Source organism: Dipteris shenzhenensis, chromosome 28, assembly GCF_047967505.1.
Source record: "Dipteris shenzhenensis isolate YYH24624 ecotype China chromosome 28, Dip_SZ_1.0, whole genome shotgun sequence".
Classification (NCBI taxonomy): Eukaryota; Viridiplantae; Streptophyta; class Polypodiopsida; order Gleicheniales; family Dipteridaceae; genus Dipteris; species Dipteris shenzhenensis.
In genome coordinates, this window is record NC_141623.1 from 50,323,314 (window position 1) to 50,339,196 (window position 15,883).

Below are 15,883 nucleotides of genomic sequence, written 5' to 3' on the forward strand. Positions count from 1 at the left end.
CACAGGTACTAACCTTTGAGAAGGTCTCGCCAATTGCATCTGCATATGTTCCGCATTGGGACTCTCTTGCATTTCCGCATCACATTCAGATATTATCATATTAGCCGTGTGACGGTCTTTGTTTAGTAGACAATCTTTCCATTGATGTCGCTGAAGGCAGCCGAAGCACAATCCTTCTTTTCTAGCTTTTTCTTTTTGCTCAGGGGTCAACGAGGACTTTGACCAAGCCCGGGCTGCCATTGGAGTTACTTTTCTTTTCACCCCAACGGTGGTACTTGTCTTTGCTTGTCCCTCAACCGGCTTCACCTACTTGGTTTGGCCACTTGGCTGCGAGACACTTGTCTTTGAAGTCCATTTCCTTTGAAATCCTCCTTTTCTCGGGTACTTATGCTGAGTCCCTGCCTGCACAAATCCACTAGATCTGCCTCTGGCATCCTCATAGTTCAGGGCTACTGCAATAGATTCATCTAATGTAGTCACATATTTAGCCCGAACTTCCATTTTAATCTTGTTGTTCAGTCCATAGATATAGTCTTTCAACTGAACCGACATAGGGAGAGGGTCTGTTATTTTTATAATACATTCCCTGAACTTGTCAGTGTACTCTGCCATCGACAAATTCCTCTGGCGAAGGTTTCTATAAGCATCCCAAGCTCGGGACTCTTCGTCAGGTGGAAGAATGTGTTTCTTAAATTCAGCCTTTAATCCTTCCCAGGTGGTAGGAGCAACTTAATCTTTCTGTTGCTTTATCCACCACCTATCCGCTGCCTCAATAAACAGGTGAGTGGTCTCACGGATTTTCTTTAGATCAGATCTGATTTCACAAATGGCGAAGGCTTCTTCCCACTTGTGTAACCAAACCTCGATCACATCAGAACTGAGCTCGGTCATCCGACCAGTGTACTTTTCCGGTCTATAGCTGGCAATATTAGGTACCTTGACCTTCGCACGTTCTGATGAATGTATACTGGGCTCTGGCTCTGCTGGAGCTTTGCCCTTTTCATTTCTAGATGGTCTAGCCGACAAGGCTTGCACCATCTCCCTAATTTCATTTTGACCAACGTTCACTTGAAGCTGCTGGTTCATGATCTGCTGTAAAGCATCTTCTAATACAGAAATCCTACCCACCAGAGTAGGTGTTGTGTGATGGGACATTTCTTGCGTAGATTGCGCTCTAGATTCACCAGGATTTACCCTGGAATCTTGTCCCTCCGCTTCCATTCTTTTAAAAGGGAAAATAGTTTTTTTTTTTTTTCAATCCACTTCAAATTCCCTTTTGCTGTACGGGAATAATAGATTGCACACTGAAAACTGAAATTTTATATAGAAGGAAAAATGATGCTCCCTGGAAGCTCCACGTAATGGAGATGTCCCGATTTCCTTTGATGAAGAGTTATATGAGCTCCATTTCAACATCGTCGACTCGCTCTAGCACCTCAGGAGTGCTGACAAACCTAGAATTCTCGTCAGTATTCTATACTTTGAAGTTTCCGGAATGTCCAGTGAAATCAATCACAACATGCTATCTACTGATCACGTTCCACTGCGTGAGCTTCTGGCTCACACGGTCGCTATTCAATTAGACGCGAAACGTGTCAAGCAACATCTGTTGGGACACGTCGATTACTCCACTCGATTGCAAACTGGCTGAGCTGGTCACAGCTGACAGAGCGTCCAATACGTAGCCACGTCTCTAACGACGACACCACATCCCAGATGTGCAACCACCTTGAAGAACTGCTCGATGGCTCGTCGACCGAACCAATTCCGCTCTTAGCCTGGCTACGTGAGCGATACGTCCTTGCAATATCCCGAATTCCGTTGTGTAATACCACTACAAGCCTGCGGCTGTGTAGCTACAGTAGGTGATGCACGCCCTGCGCTCCTCGCCGTACCTTGTCGAGCCAGTCAGCCACGCACCTTCCGAGGTCCAACAAATTCAGCCTGCTCTTCTATCACCCGCCTACGGGAACCTTGCCTTGCGACAGTTGTACCCGCTCCTGTAGCGAATCCATCAACGGCTCAGCCGCTCCATCAATGGAAGCAGCTCTCTGCGCTCACATCCCTACGCGATCCCTTCGTCCAACTTGAGGCTCTAATACCAAATGATACGTACACTTTCTAAAAGCTCTGGTTTTCGTTGATTCACTGGCTAATTTACAATCACAGGCGCTGGCATCATATTTTTCCTCCCAGCCTCTCTTGTAGACTGCAAGCATCAAAATATACGTAATTTTCTTCATTCATGCTTATCCACAAGCCCTCAGTTCCCTAGATGGTTCCCTCTGCCACATGTCATCATTCTAGACCTTTAGCTTGGTACACCATTTACCCCTCTCTTGGGGCACAATTTAAACATTTGCCCCTTGGCATTTTTACACATTTAGGTGCACCTAGGCCTGAGCACTCAGAACCACCTAGTCGATGCCAATACACCCTCACCTAGGACCTTGGTAGTTACTTTCCTTGACCATTTTATTTACGCACATAAAATATTACAGAAGTCGGTCATCTAAGAGAAAATGCCCACCGATCTTTTCGAGGTCATGCTATCTCGGCTAGAGCATAACATCAATACAGCCTACCCATAATCACCTTCCAACTATCTGCTTCCAAGATTTAAAGAAGCCACCCACACTTCCCCTTCTGCCTTCAAAGAAGGCACATTTATTCCAATCTCGCATTTCCTAAGACACATGAAGAGCAGATTCTCTCTACAGCATGCTATAAAGGCTCAAATTAATTACATCAAGTACATACTAGAATGCCATACTGCATGTGTCCTTGCTCTGAAAGCAAACCATGCACCTCATGGAGGCACATACCAATGACCTGTGTAATCCTGTAATTCCCCCTTCTGAATTAAAGCATCCGTTTGAACTTGAAACCCTAGGGCACTCCATGGAATCCAACCTCATGTTAGTATCACAGCCACACACTTGAAAGAGTCCAAGCGCTCCTTGCTATCCTTCACCTTCACAAAGGTCTCTAACTCCCTGTCGGCCCACATCTCGATATCAGACATCTTCATTGTACTTGGGCAGAGATGTGCCTGTTTATTGCAGGTCTGGAGGGCCAGAGAGAAGGTGCTGCAGGACAGAAAAGAGAGCCGGGGTGGTGGCCATGGCAGGCCAGCCACGTGACCTTAGAACTTCCCAAGGGAGGGGCCTTATATAGGCCTCCCTTGGGGTCTGGTAGCAGCCCAAAAAGGGCCGATCAGGCCAGTCAGCAAGTCGGCCGGTAGGTTGACCAATCAGGGCCTGCAAGGGTTTCATCATGGGAGCTGCTGGAGCAACTTTATCAACAAGTAGGCATTGGGCCAAGATGTGTCGGTGAGAGGAGGTGTTGGAAAGGTCTCCTTTCCATCTGTAAGCCCCCAAATGAGGAGAGCATGGGGGAGGGAGACCTAGAGCAAGATCTGCCCAGAGAAGAGAGACAAAGAAAGAAGGACATATATATTAACGTCCACGGAAGGCCTCGTGGGTCTATGGGACAAAGTGCAAAACACACCAAAAGGGAAAAGAACTCATACAAGCCACAAAGGACTGGAGCAAAGGGCGCGCTTAGGCCCTTGCTGAGTACTATACTGAAATTAAAAAAACTCAATAGCTCAAGCAAAATCAAGTACTAAATATATCATGTGCTATCTGAGAGAGGGGGCTGCCACATGGGCAGCACCGCACAGCAAACAGTACGGAGGTGTTGGCGTGGCTATACGGAGCTGGAAATAGCCTGGCAAGAGGCAAGATGACCAGGGCAGAGATGTGCCTGTTTATTGCAGGTCTGGAGGGCCAGAGAGAAGGTGCTGCAGGACAGAAAAGAGAGCCGGGGTGGTGGCCATGGCAGGCCAGCCACGTGACCTTAGAACTGCCCAAGGGAGGGGCCTTATATAGGCCTGCCTTGGGGTCTGGTAGCAGCCCAAAAAGGGCCGACCAGGCCAGTCAGCAAGTCGGCCAGTAGGTTGACCAATCAGGGCCTGCAAGGGCCTAAAAAGGAGAGCCCCCAGTTGGATTTTGGGGGCAGCAAAGTCGGCCAGTAGGCCTGCTGGTCGGTGGGCTTTGAGGGCCTCATATTGCATCCAGTAGATCAGCAAGCAGAGGAGCAGCAAGTGCCTCATCCTTGGGCCTACATCCAGGAGGCAAAGGAGGGCCAGAGGTGCTGCAGACTGATCTTACTTGGGGCTGAAGCCTACTAGGCTGTTTACGAGGGCAGCAAGGTGCTGAGATCTTTGGACAGAGAATCTACATACGCTCGAGGTGGAGCACCCAGGCTCAGAGATGTAGAGGTACCTGGCAAATAGTAGGAGAAGCTTTTGGTAAGCTTAGAGGACCACATCCCGGTGGGACTCTAGATCTATCTTTTGTATTGTGTCCATAGCTTTGGACGAAAATATTTTTTTTTGGTGGATTCTATATCTGGCTTGGTTCACTGTCTATTTGTACAACACATCTATGTGAAGCACATTAAGTAAAGAAGTTTGTGATTCCACCCACACCTCACACTGTGTGAGCTCTTGGGCTATTCTATGAGTCTTTCGCTGTGCGTACCCTCTGTTGGTCGATTTCTAATACATCCCTAGTACTGTGATGGAGACGTGTTGTGAGAATGTCATCTATTAGTCATCTGTTTCATGATTCTCTAAGTTGCACTATGCCCATATTGAGTGGGTTTGACTCTAATCACCATAGGTTTTTTTGGATTTGAGTGGATTTGGCTCTAATCACCATAGGTTTTTGATTGACGTTTAAAAAAAAGAAGAAGGTTTGAGTGACTTTTCTCGTCAAATTTTGTGTAGACAATCCAATTCCAATATCGAAAAGGAAGAATATATACCTCAAGCTGTTGCTCAGTGAAAGAATCCCTATGAAACTCCCATGTGTCAGAATGAGTACGTCGAAAGTCTCCAATGGTTTTGTTAACTGTTCCCCGAATAGGCCAAGGCTCATTGGAAAATTCAGCCAGCAGTGTCACTATGTCTGGAAGCCACCTGAGACACATTAGTGACATTTAGATGAGCAACCATGAGTTAGATTTGGATCGGCAGACCTGTCAAAATGTTCATACTGTACCTTTTGAAATTGAGATAACATTCTTTACTATCTTCTATTGTTGAAAACACGATCGATTCCATCATCCAATTGCAGGGTCATCAGAAAGATCAGTCCCTAGGCCTAGTACTGAGTAAGATACTACTTTTAGCAAGCCTCTAATGAATGCGTTTTCTTGAAGGCAATGAAAACAGATAGGCTGTTCATCTATCTCACTCATGAACCCAGTCCTTCAAACACATTAAATGGTAAAATTCATTATTTTCGTTTGAACATCATAACATGACACAGATTTGCCTAAATAGAAAGATTTGGCAGATTTAATGCAATTTGAGAGGAAGAAGAATGAAGTCTTCTTGGATCTTTTTAAAAAAAGCATGAGAGTAACTTGAACAATGATTTAGATAACAATTCAGGCTGAGCAGAACTTACCAAAAGCTCCACAGACATCAAAGCAATCAACATGTAGGAGGCCTTGGGTAAGGACATTGCAAAAGTCTGGAAAGGTGGCATGGTATCCTATAACCTAACAGCTTGCAATGCATTGGAAGTAACAAATTATCGTTTCTAAGATGGACCAATTGTCCAAGAACATGTTGAGTGAGCAAGCCAAGTATGATTTGTGTTAACAATTGATGTAATAAGCATCTAAGACCCTAATCAGGACCTAATTTGGTACCACGCTTGAGCTTCATGGAGCTTATATAATTTCAACCAAAAAATCTGACATGCAGCTTTGTTCCCAGCCAAGGGGCTAAATCGAAGCCCACCCCTTAGCCTAAGTGTCAGCATCCAGGCATGTTCCTAGCAGTACTAAGGGCATCCCCTGCTACCAGGACTGCATGAAAGTGAGCTTTTGTCTGGAGCACATATCAGAGCATATGTTTGCAGGAGTGCTCAACCTAGAGCAGTTCCTGAAGTCCATCAGGGACATGCGGTGATCTAGGAGGGTCTACTGTAGAAGGCTTGGTGGCTTAGCTCAGCGCATGTTTGGTGAAGGTGTTGTCATAGTTTTGGCTGTATTTTATACTTAGGACACTAACTCTATTTATGAGGATTTGTTTGGCTATATTTTACACTTGGACATTACCTCTATTTATGAGATTCGTTTGGCTGAATATCTGTGTGTTCTGTCCATATCTTTCTCTCTATAAGCACATGAATTGAGTTGGCATTAAAGTTTTTGTTGTGAGATCTCAAGACCATCCTTTATTCCCTTGAGTTAGGGTTGGATGTTGCAAGCAATCCTTTTTGTCTAACATGCTGACAATTGTGCTTCAAGACAAAGAGGCAAGTTTGTTGTCTTCATTCGTGAAGGAGGCTACACAAAGAGGCAAGTTCCTTGTCTTCATGGTGCAATCCAGGGGCAGATTGGTCAAATCTTTGGATGAGGATGAGGATGCATAGTGGGCCATGTGAATCAATGCTTTTATGCTACTCGCTGGTACATTAAACCTTGTCCGAAGGACATTCCCCTTGGTGTTTGGAGGCTATGGCTTTATGGAGGTGTTCCCAGAAAGAATCTTCACTAGGACCCAGATGAATGGACATTGCTTTTGCCTCTCAGTATAAACCTCTACATGCATAGGTGGACACGAGTTGGGAGATTATTGCGAGCATCTCTGCCTAGCACATTTGGAGATCTAGAAGTACAGAGGCTATAGACGACACCTACATCCACCCAGTTCATACCATGGCTAGCATCTGGGCAGACATATACATACCTCGATTGGCGATTTGGTCAAGGATGCAGGGGACTTGTAGGTCTGCATTGATCAGGAGGACGTGGAGAGGCAGTCCTTTCTTCTCTGAGTCTCTTACTGGCAAGGTGTGGTTCTTTCAGCCACAGTCCTGGTTTCAGATATTTTAAGTAGTACTTTACCACTTGTTTCTCATGATCTGCATGATGTATTTTTGCCTTGATTGCGTTGCTCTTGGCCGTTTCTTTCATACTTAATAGAAGTCTATTTCACAGGAAATTTTTTTTTGGGCAAAAAGGGCCAGATTTGATACTCTGCATCCTTTTATGTGCCTATGTGTCCTTAGCAAAAAAAATTGGGAACAATGTGACCTTGAAGCTGAGCATCATCCTTCGGAGGTAAGGCAAGTGAGATGACTCAGTAAAAGGAGGGAACAAAGGTGAGAAGGTGGCAAGTTCAATTGGCTGCATAGTTGGGTCCATACGCATATGGTACGGCCAATCATACTTGCCTTTTTTTGGGGGGGGAAACGGGGTTCTCAGATCTTTATGAAACGTTTTTTAGATCAGTTTCATGACTTTAAAACTAATACAAGTTTGAAGTTGAAAGTTTTGTAACTCTCTTTCATTAAATGTGTACAATGTATATTATCGTGTTGTTTTTCGTTGTAAAATTAGGTCACGTATGATTCAGCCCCAGGGGCTGAATTATACTCCAATCATACTTCTGTACCCGTATGCCATATGCGTATGGTAATGTATGAAAAAACTATGATTGGCTGGCTACTTTGCAGGGCTTTGTAGCCAATCCACCTTCTCCATGACACCTTCCATGAGCTATCCTTCTTGCCCTTATGTTTTTCTTCAGCCTGACTCTACCTATCTTGTTGGCCAAACTAGAAATCCGACCCCAACCATAACTCTATGATGATAATTGTTACCTTGCTGCTTACAGGTAGTAAATTTTTTTCCGTATGTCGGTTGTGGGCCTTTGAAGCAGGATTTTAGTAGGACCATTTTGGGTTAATTATGTTCTTATCAGGGTTTTGACCTGGCTGATCCTTACTGTAAGGAAAAACGGTTTTAACGAAATCAGCCACCTTATTGTACTGTCACTTTCATTGATTGCATCACATTTTTTGAGTTGTTCTACTACTTTTGAGCAGGCAGGTAAATAGGCCCCCCTAGTTGGTAAAAAATCATCAATACTATTTATCTTCACGAGCTTGCCTTGTTGGAAAGTAGAGGATAGAATCACTCACACCTCACACTCCTGATCGCAGCTCAAACAACACTCAAAGAGAAGGGGAGAGAAAGATAGCAAAACTCAGATATATATTCATCCACTGATGTGGGCAGACAAAAGCTCAAAGGTGAGCATACAACCAGCCAATACATGCTGGAACAAAACCTGAGTCTACTCCTCTCCCTGCGCGCTTGCCTGTGCAAGGCTTGTCTGTGCAATTGATAAGTAGAAGTGTGGGGGGGAAGGGGTTTATATAGGTGGGCAGCCAGCCCCTAGAACTGGCTGACTTTTCAGTCGGTTCCAGTCTGTAATAACCAACACCCAGAAGGGCCTACATGGCTGCCTTCTGGTCTGTTTCTGGTCCAACCCTTTGGCCTATGTAAGGCCCCATATACAGGGCCTTTTGGGCTGCTGCTGGCTGATGCACATGTGCTGTAGATGCCCCTGCATGGGCCCGTGATGCTGGCGCAGTGTTCCACGCAGGGTGCTTCCCTCTTACAGCAAGGTACTCTGAGCCCCCCCAATCCCCCTATAGTCTCCTGCCCCCTTGTCCCCTCAAATCGGGGGCTCACAGGTGGGGCAATGACATTTCTAACAACCCCTCTCAATGACACAACTGTGGGCTCCATGCGTCGAATGAGGTGTTCCATCTGCTCCCTGGGAAGCGCCTTCATGAAGACATCTGAGATGTTATCGTCGGTGGGGCAGTAGATCAACTCTATGACTTCTTCGTCGATGAGTTCACGAACAAAGTGGTAGTGGCCCTTGATGTGCTTCGTCCGTGCGTGAAACATGGGGTTGTTGGCGATTGCTATGCAACTCTGGTTGTTGCACATAACCACCGTCGCATCTTCTTGGGCCACATTCATGTCCTCCAAGATCCATCTGAGCCACAATGCTTCGCATGCTGCTGTACAAGCAGCCCTGTACTCCATCTCTATAGATGAAAGGGCGACAGTAGGTTGTTTCTTACTCAGCCATGACACAGCTCCTGATGAGAGTCGATCTCCAGGTATCAATATGACCTGCGCAATCACTGTCGCAGAACCCTCCCGACTCTATATCTCTCGTATAAGTGATGCTGTAGGTGTAGGTACCTTTCAAGTACCTTAGCACCCTCATACCTACGTCCCAATGGGCCTTCTTGGGGGTGGCAGAGAACTGACAGAGCAATCCAACTGCGTAGGAAATATCCAGTCTGGTATTGGTCAGGTAAAGCAAACTCTCCACCATGTGTCGATACAATGATGAATCAACCGGTTGAGATGGATCACGCACACTTAGCTTCAGACCATTTTCCATGGGAGTCACTGTTGCTTTGCAATTTTCCATGCCTAAGTCAGTCATCTTGAACTCCTCCATGAGAAGTCTCTTGACCTGAGCAATCTTCTTCGTATGATCCCTTGTAATGATGAGGTCATCCACATATAGAATTAATACCAGCCGCAGATCCCTCTTTGTGTCGAGATAAATATTTGCTTCTGATGGACTCCGTTGAAGCTCGATCTTGTGAAAGAAAACATCTATCCGCAGGTACCAAGCTCTGGGAGCCTGTTTCAGCCCGTATAAGGCCTTCTTCAGTTTGCAGACTTTTGATGGGGACCTTGGAATCTGAAATCTTGGTGGCTGTGCCACATATACCTCCTCCTCCAGGGTTCTATTAAAAAATGCAGACTTGACGTCCATCTGAAAAATAGGCCAACTGTGATGAGCAGCCAAGGAAATGACTATCCGAATGGTCACCATCTTGGCTGTGGGGGCGAAGGTCTCGTCGAAGTCAAGTCCTTCTGACTGTGCATAGCCTTTCACCACCAATCTCGCTTTGTGTTTGTCCAAGCTCCCATCTGACTTGAACTTAAGCTTATACACCCATTTACTCCGATGACCTTTCGCTTGGTTGGTTTGGGCACTAAATCCCAGGTGTCATTTTTCAAAGTGGCATCCATCTCTGCCTGGATGGTTGCGTGCCATTTTGGAATATCCTTCACTTCGTAGAAGGAACGGGGCTCCTCAAGCTGAGCCACCATAGTGTAGTTCACGGAGGGAGTCTTCATGTTGCGTTGAGACCGCCGCACTTCGGAACTGCTCTCAAGAATGTCAGTGACCCGTGAGTCTGCTAAAGTCTTCAAATACAACTGAGGAAGCTTCTTCTCTGATGGAGGTGCCCTTGCTGGAGTCGCCTTGGGAGCCGGTTTGGGAATAGCATGCTGCTGCTCCTCCTCCTCGAGGTCTTCAGTCGTCTCCACCTCTCGGATGGTGACCTTGGGTGGGGGTAATGATGGAAGTTCAAGAACCTCTTCTGCAGGCTGTGGCTCTGAATCAAAGATCACGTCCTTGCTGATAAGGATCTTCTTCTTTTCCGGGTCAAAAAGACGATAGGCCTTGGATTCTTCACTGTATCCATAATCCCACAAAGATACATCTTCGGCTATGAGAACCAAGCCTCGTCCGCTCATCTTTATGCACATGAACAAATGCATTAGAACCGAAAATCTGTAAATGAGATATTGTTGGCTTCTTACCATAGTAAGCTTCATATGGAGTCTTGTCATCAACAGCTCTTGGTTCTGTTGAGGATGTGAAAGGCAGTGTTCACGGCTTCACCTTAGTAAGCTTTCGAGAGATTCCTCCCTCGCAACATGGTCAAACTTGTCTCTGTGACAGTCCTGTGCTTCCTCTCAGCAACTCCAAGCTGTATTGTCTCTTGATCCCGTGCTTCTTGCAAAATCCATTGAACTCGATGGAAGTGAACTCTCCTCCTCTATCTGTGCAAAAGGCTTTGATTACCTCCCCACTCTCCTTCTCTACCTGAGTCTTCCAATCATAATTATTTCTGATAAGCCTGGGACTTCTTGGCCAGGCAGAATACCCACGTCATGTGACTGAAATCATCCACAAATAAAAGAGAATATTGCAAATCTGCAAAGGAATTTGTTGACATTGGGCCGCAGATGTCGGAATGAACCAACTTGAGCGGCTTCTTGGCCTTCATCCATCATCTTTGACTTATGCATCTTGGCAAGAGTGACGTGACCGAACCGCTCATGCCACAATTTGGATCTACCATGGTCCCTGTGCACCAACAGAGCGTTGAGCCGATATAGCCCATGCTCCTCGACTCCTTGAGCCACCACCCTTCCATTTTCCTTGGATATGACAGTGACTTTGCCGTTGTTGAATAAGACCAACATGTTGTGCTTGTCCATCTGACAGACAGACAATAGGTTCTTGCACAAATTCGGTACATATAGTACACCGGAAGTCAGCTCCTCGTTTCCTACAGTCGTGATGAATGGAATACTACCAACACCCTTCACAGGGCATGACCGGTTATCCCCCACAATGACCTTGGAATCGGGATGCATGCCTTCCATGGATTTGACCACTCCTTGTTGGACATGTGTTTTGAAGCTCCAGTGCCCACGTACCAACCTTCCTTTCCTTCACTGACTGCATAGGCGGAGCAGTACTCAGTGATGATGAAAAGAGCTCATGTCGTGATGTTTGCCGATTTGGTCTTTGGCTCCTCATTAAACTTGGACTCCTTACACTTGAGGTCCGCCTTCTCTTGCGGCACTCCTTAGTAGAATGACCAAGCTTCTCACAATAGAAGCAATTCATCTGTGTCTTTTTCTCTACATCCTCGGTTTTGTTGTTGTTCTTGGAGTCTTTGAACTTACCCTTGCCAGGCTTGTCCCTTGCCATGAGAGCCTTCTCGTCCGATTGAGTAAATAGCTTTTCCCGAGCCTCTTCCTGCAATAGTAAAGGGCCAATCTCCTCAAAGGTGAGAGGCTTGGTCCTTTGTCGTGCAGTGACCATTTTAACGAAACTCTTGAAATTGCGAGGTAGCTTGTGTAACGTCAGCAATGCCAGATGACTTGAGTCTACCTTCTGACCACCAACTGCAGCGAGGTGATCCCTTACCACCTTGACTTTTGTCAGATGGTCATGAACATTACAGATCCTTCAGAATAGCCCACGCCTCTATAGACATCTCACTGTCTGGATGTGCACGGAAGAACAGAGTCCGCCGTGGTCCCTATGATTAATGCTAGGGAATGGGTACCTCTGTTTTTCCAATTCTCAAGCTCCTCTCCATCTACTGGAATGAGAATCTTCTCCTTGCTGTCCAGCATATCTTCCGGCTTTGCCTCCACCCCCGTTGCCAGCTTCCACAACTTCCGAGCCACTAAATGACTCCGTATATTTCACCTTCCAGATTGGGTAGTTCAACCCATTTAGTTTCCCTGACTCTCCAAAGTTCGGGATGGTGAATGAGAGAAATCTGGAGGAGGAGGAGGAAGGAAGAGAAGAGGCTGAACAGGCAACAGTTGAATCCTTGTCCTCCATCCTTGCTGTAATAGCGAACGGCTAACTGAAAAATGAATTTGCAATAGAGAACTTGACCACGCAGCAAACCTGAGTGTTGATTGGAGTCGCCTTCTTGCTGAGGAACTCCGTTCTAGAGCTGGAAACCTTGCTCTGATACCATGTTGGAAAGCAGAGGATAGAATCACTCACACCTCACGCTCCTGATTGCAGCTCAAACAACACTCAAAGAGAAGGAGAGAGAAAGATAGAAAAACTCAGATATATATTCATCCACTGATGTGGGCAGCACTTGCCTGTGCAAGGCTTGTCTGTGCAAGTGATAAGTAGAAGTGTGGGGGGGAAGGGGTTTATATAGGTGGGCAGCCAGCCCCTAGAACTGGCCGACTTTTCAGTCGGTTCCAGTCTGTAATAACCGACCCCCAGAAGGGCCTAGATGGCTGCCTTCTGGTCGGTTTCTGGGCCAACCCTTCGGCCTATATAAGGCCCCATATGCAGGGCCTTTTGGGTTGCTGCTGGCTGATGCACATGTGCTGTAGATGCCCCCGCATGGGCCCGTGATGCTGGCACAGTGTTCCACGCAGGATGCTGGCCTCTTACAGCAAGGTACTCTCAGCCCCTCCCATCCCCCTATAGTCTCCTGCCCCCTTGTCCTCTCAAATCGGGGGCTCACAGGTGGGGCAGTGACATTTCTAACATGCCTTCCTATCTGTCTGAGAGGGGGCGGGGGGGGGGGGGGTCCTACCACTTCCGGAAGTATTTCTAGAGGCCTAGGGCCACTGGTGCGAGGAGCAAGGAGGACGTGCCAACATGTCACCGATGGTGTGTGGGGCGAGTGTGAGTTGATGGTGTCAACGATGTGCGATAGTGGTGTGATCAAAGAGAAAGACTAAAGCGGAACAAAATCACAAGAGCCAACCCTCGACATGAACAGAACAGAACTCCAACCACAAGGTCCGTTATGCTAGGTGAAAGGAGAGGAGGGGAGGAGAACAAAATAGGAAGAGATGTTAGAAGAGCGAGCAGAGATGGGAAGAAGCATAGTTCATTAGAAGGATTGAATCATGCACTAATCATGCACTCATGAGAGTTACACCAAATGATTGATACACCCCCGGAGAAGATACACACTAGGCGAGCTCTTGACTCTAGCCTTTCTCTCTCACTCACGCCTGTGCACCTTTGCACACACCTCCAATGCCCCCTTCCTCCCTTTTTCCCCTCTTCACCTTCCCCTCATCGGCTCCTTCTCGCTGGAAATCCCCTTCCCTCCTTCCTATTGGTTGCCTTCCTATCTCCTTAGCTGTTCCACTACTTCGTCCGCCGCTTCATCCTTGATGACTTCTGCAACTCCCCAACCTCTTCCGAATCAGTGAGTCAAGTACTCCATGTGTACTCTTGTCTATTCCATGTGCACCTGACACTAGTTGGTGGCGAGGGTTGGTGCACCACCTGTACCTCTTAACTGCTGGACTGCTTCCCATGCGCACCAACATGTGCACCACTTGTGCACCTCTGCTCTCTTAACTGCTACAGCCCAGTGCGCCAGTACTTCACTTTGACCAAGGGTGGGGATGACCGAGGGCAGATCAGCTTTGACCAAGGTTGGTCGAGGCTTGGTAACTCCTCCAGTCATGTACTCCTCCAACTCCAGTCATATCCAAGTCATGTACTCCTCCAGTCATGTACTGCTCCAGTCATGTCCAAGTCATGTACTGTTTCAGTCATGTCCAAGTCATGTACAGGTCAGTCATGTCCAAGTCATGTACAAGTCGCTCCAGTGACCAAGATGTGCAACACTATCCAATGAACACTGGGTTCAATTTGAATAATGCAGATTCTATACATATTTGGTTTCCAATTTCCAAAGATGCAGCATGTGTAATATGCCGCATATAATATTGAATTTTTTATATCTGCACTGTTTGTTGTTACTATATGCATCTTCACTCAAAATTATACTCAAAATCAGGACATGCACGTTCTGGTTTTATTTTTTCATGCATTGCAGCACCTTACCTCTCAGAAATCCTTGCCAAGTTTGGTGTAAACACAAGAGTGTTTCAAACCTTATAAATATCCATTTTGAGTGTAGTTGAACATCTGCTGTTGCTTAGGTGCCTTCATTGTATGCCAATCACAAAATGTGCAAGCTTACACTAAGCTCTTTTTAACATTGTTGGTTTTTGCAACTTAATGTCAACAATGAATGACTACTACATTGATTCTTTTGAGGGTAGTTTTTAAGCATACAGTAGGCGATCTGAAAGTGAAGAAATTCACCTAGGCATATCATAAGGTACAGACAGTATAATTGCAGAAAGACTAAGAACAATGCCATGAATGGTTGGTATTGACATATTCTCTCCCCCATATGCTCTGAAAGTACATCAGCAAAAGTTTAGGTAAGGTGTCACACGATAGGCAGTTTAAAAAACATTTCCTGAGAAAGAGAAGCAGATCTAGACAGTATACCCTTCACACCTGCAGTTTCTTTTAATTGAAAGTGCTCTATCTGAGATAACTTCGCGGAAAGGCTTTGCAAAGGTTGTCTCGGCTCCCTTCATCATGCCTGAGAGTGTTGTTGCAGCTGCTTCCCGCACCTATGTTTCCAAAGATTGTTGCAAAGAATATAATAATGAAACGAACTGAAAAATCAATAATTACAATAGCTGAGTGTGTGACCAATCTATCATTATAACAAGAAATTATACCTCCAGCTGTGGATCAGAAACCAGATGCACTACTTTCTCCCATAGGGCTTTCAGGTCAACACTTGACAAGATAAACTTATGCCTGCCCAATAGCAACAGTCATTTGCAATACATGTGACAAGACTGGAGTCTGGAAGTGACATGTCACACACACACAATATGAAAAGTCATTGTAACGTCAACATGGGGTCTATACTTTTGTGTTCGGGAAAGTTTTCCCACATCCAATTACAGCTTCTTTTTCTCGTAATTCTCTCAAGGAAGCATAATTACTGCAATGCAAACGTGAGGTCTATACTTTAGAGGTCTGGAAAGCTTTTTTTAAATCCCAACAACGAAGCACAACTATGCATGATCAGCTTCGCTTCACTTTTCAAAGGTGTATCTAGAGGGTGAAATGAATTACACTGAGCTTATACAGGGCATGCAACACCCTATCTATCTAAGTGAAATAATGAGAGAAGTTTTACAACATAAGTTACAGGGCATGCTTTTGGCAAGGTGCACTCTAGAGACATGCCATTACCTGTACATAAAAGGCTGCAAGAATGTGAGAAAAGCTACTCTTGTGTGCCAAATACTTTCGCTGGCAGCATGTAAGGCAACTTCAACCACTTGTGGGAGATGTGAAACTGGAAAAAGTTGCCATTGAAGATAATTCATTGCAGATCGAGCCAGAGCTGACAAATCTCTTTCAGAACTTTCCTGTTGCATAGCAGAAAGAGCTTACTTAGTCATGCTAGATGCCCTTAGTTTTTCACAGCACTTAAGAAAATCCAAGCTTCCACATTCCAAAAATCTTTGTACCCTCCCTGGTAGTATGCTAAATTGGCACTTTAAACAAGGA

The 15,883-nt window shown here is 45.8% G+C and overlaps 1 protein-coding gene across 2 annotated transcripts in view; it reads right to left on the reverse strand.

Moving 5' to 3' along the window:
- Positions 1-15,883, reverse strand: part of LOC147883687 (proteasome activator subunit 4-like) — a 142,489-nt gene that overhangs the window by 20,047 nt on the left and 106,559 nt on the right. For both annotated transcript variants that reach the window (XM_087399300.1, XM_087399301.1), the window contains exons 30-34: positions 15,563-15,741; positions 15,037-15,118; positions 14,807-14,925; positions 14,606-14,701; positions 4,834-4,987 (exon numbers count right to left, since the gene is read on the reverse strand). In XM_087399300.1, the coding sequence (XP_087255426.1) occupies positions 4,834-4,987; positions 14,606-14,701; positions 14,807-14,925; positions 15,037-15,118; positions 15,563-15,741 (630 nt within the window). The remainder of the gene's footprint in view (positions 1-4,833; positions 4,988-14,605; positions 14,702-14,806; positions 14,926-15,036; positions 15,119-15,562; positions 15,742-15,883) is intronic.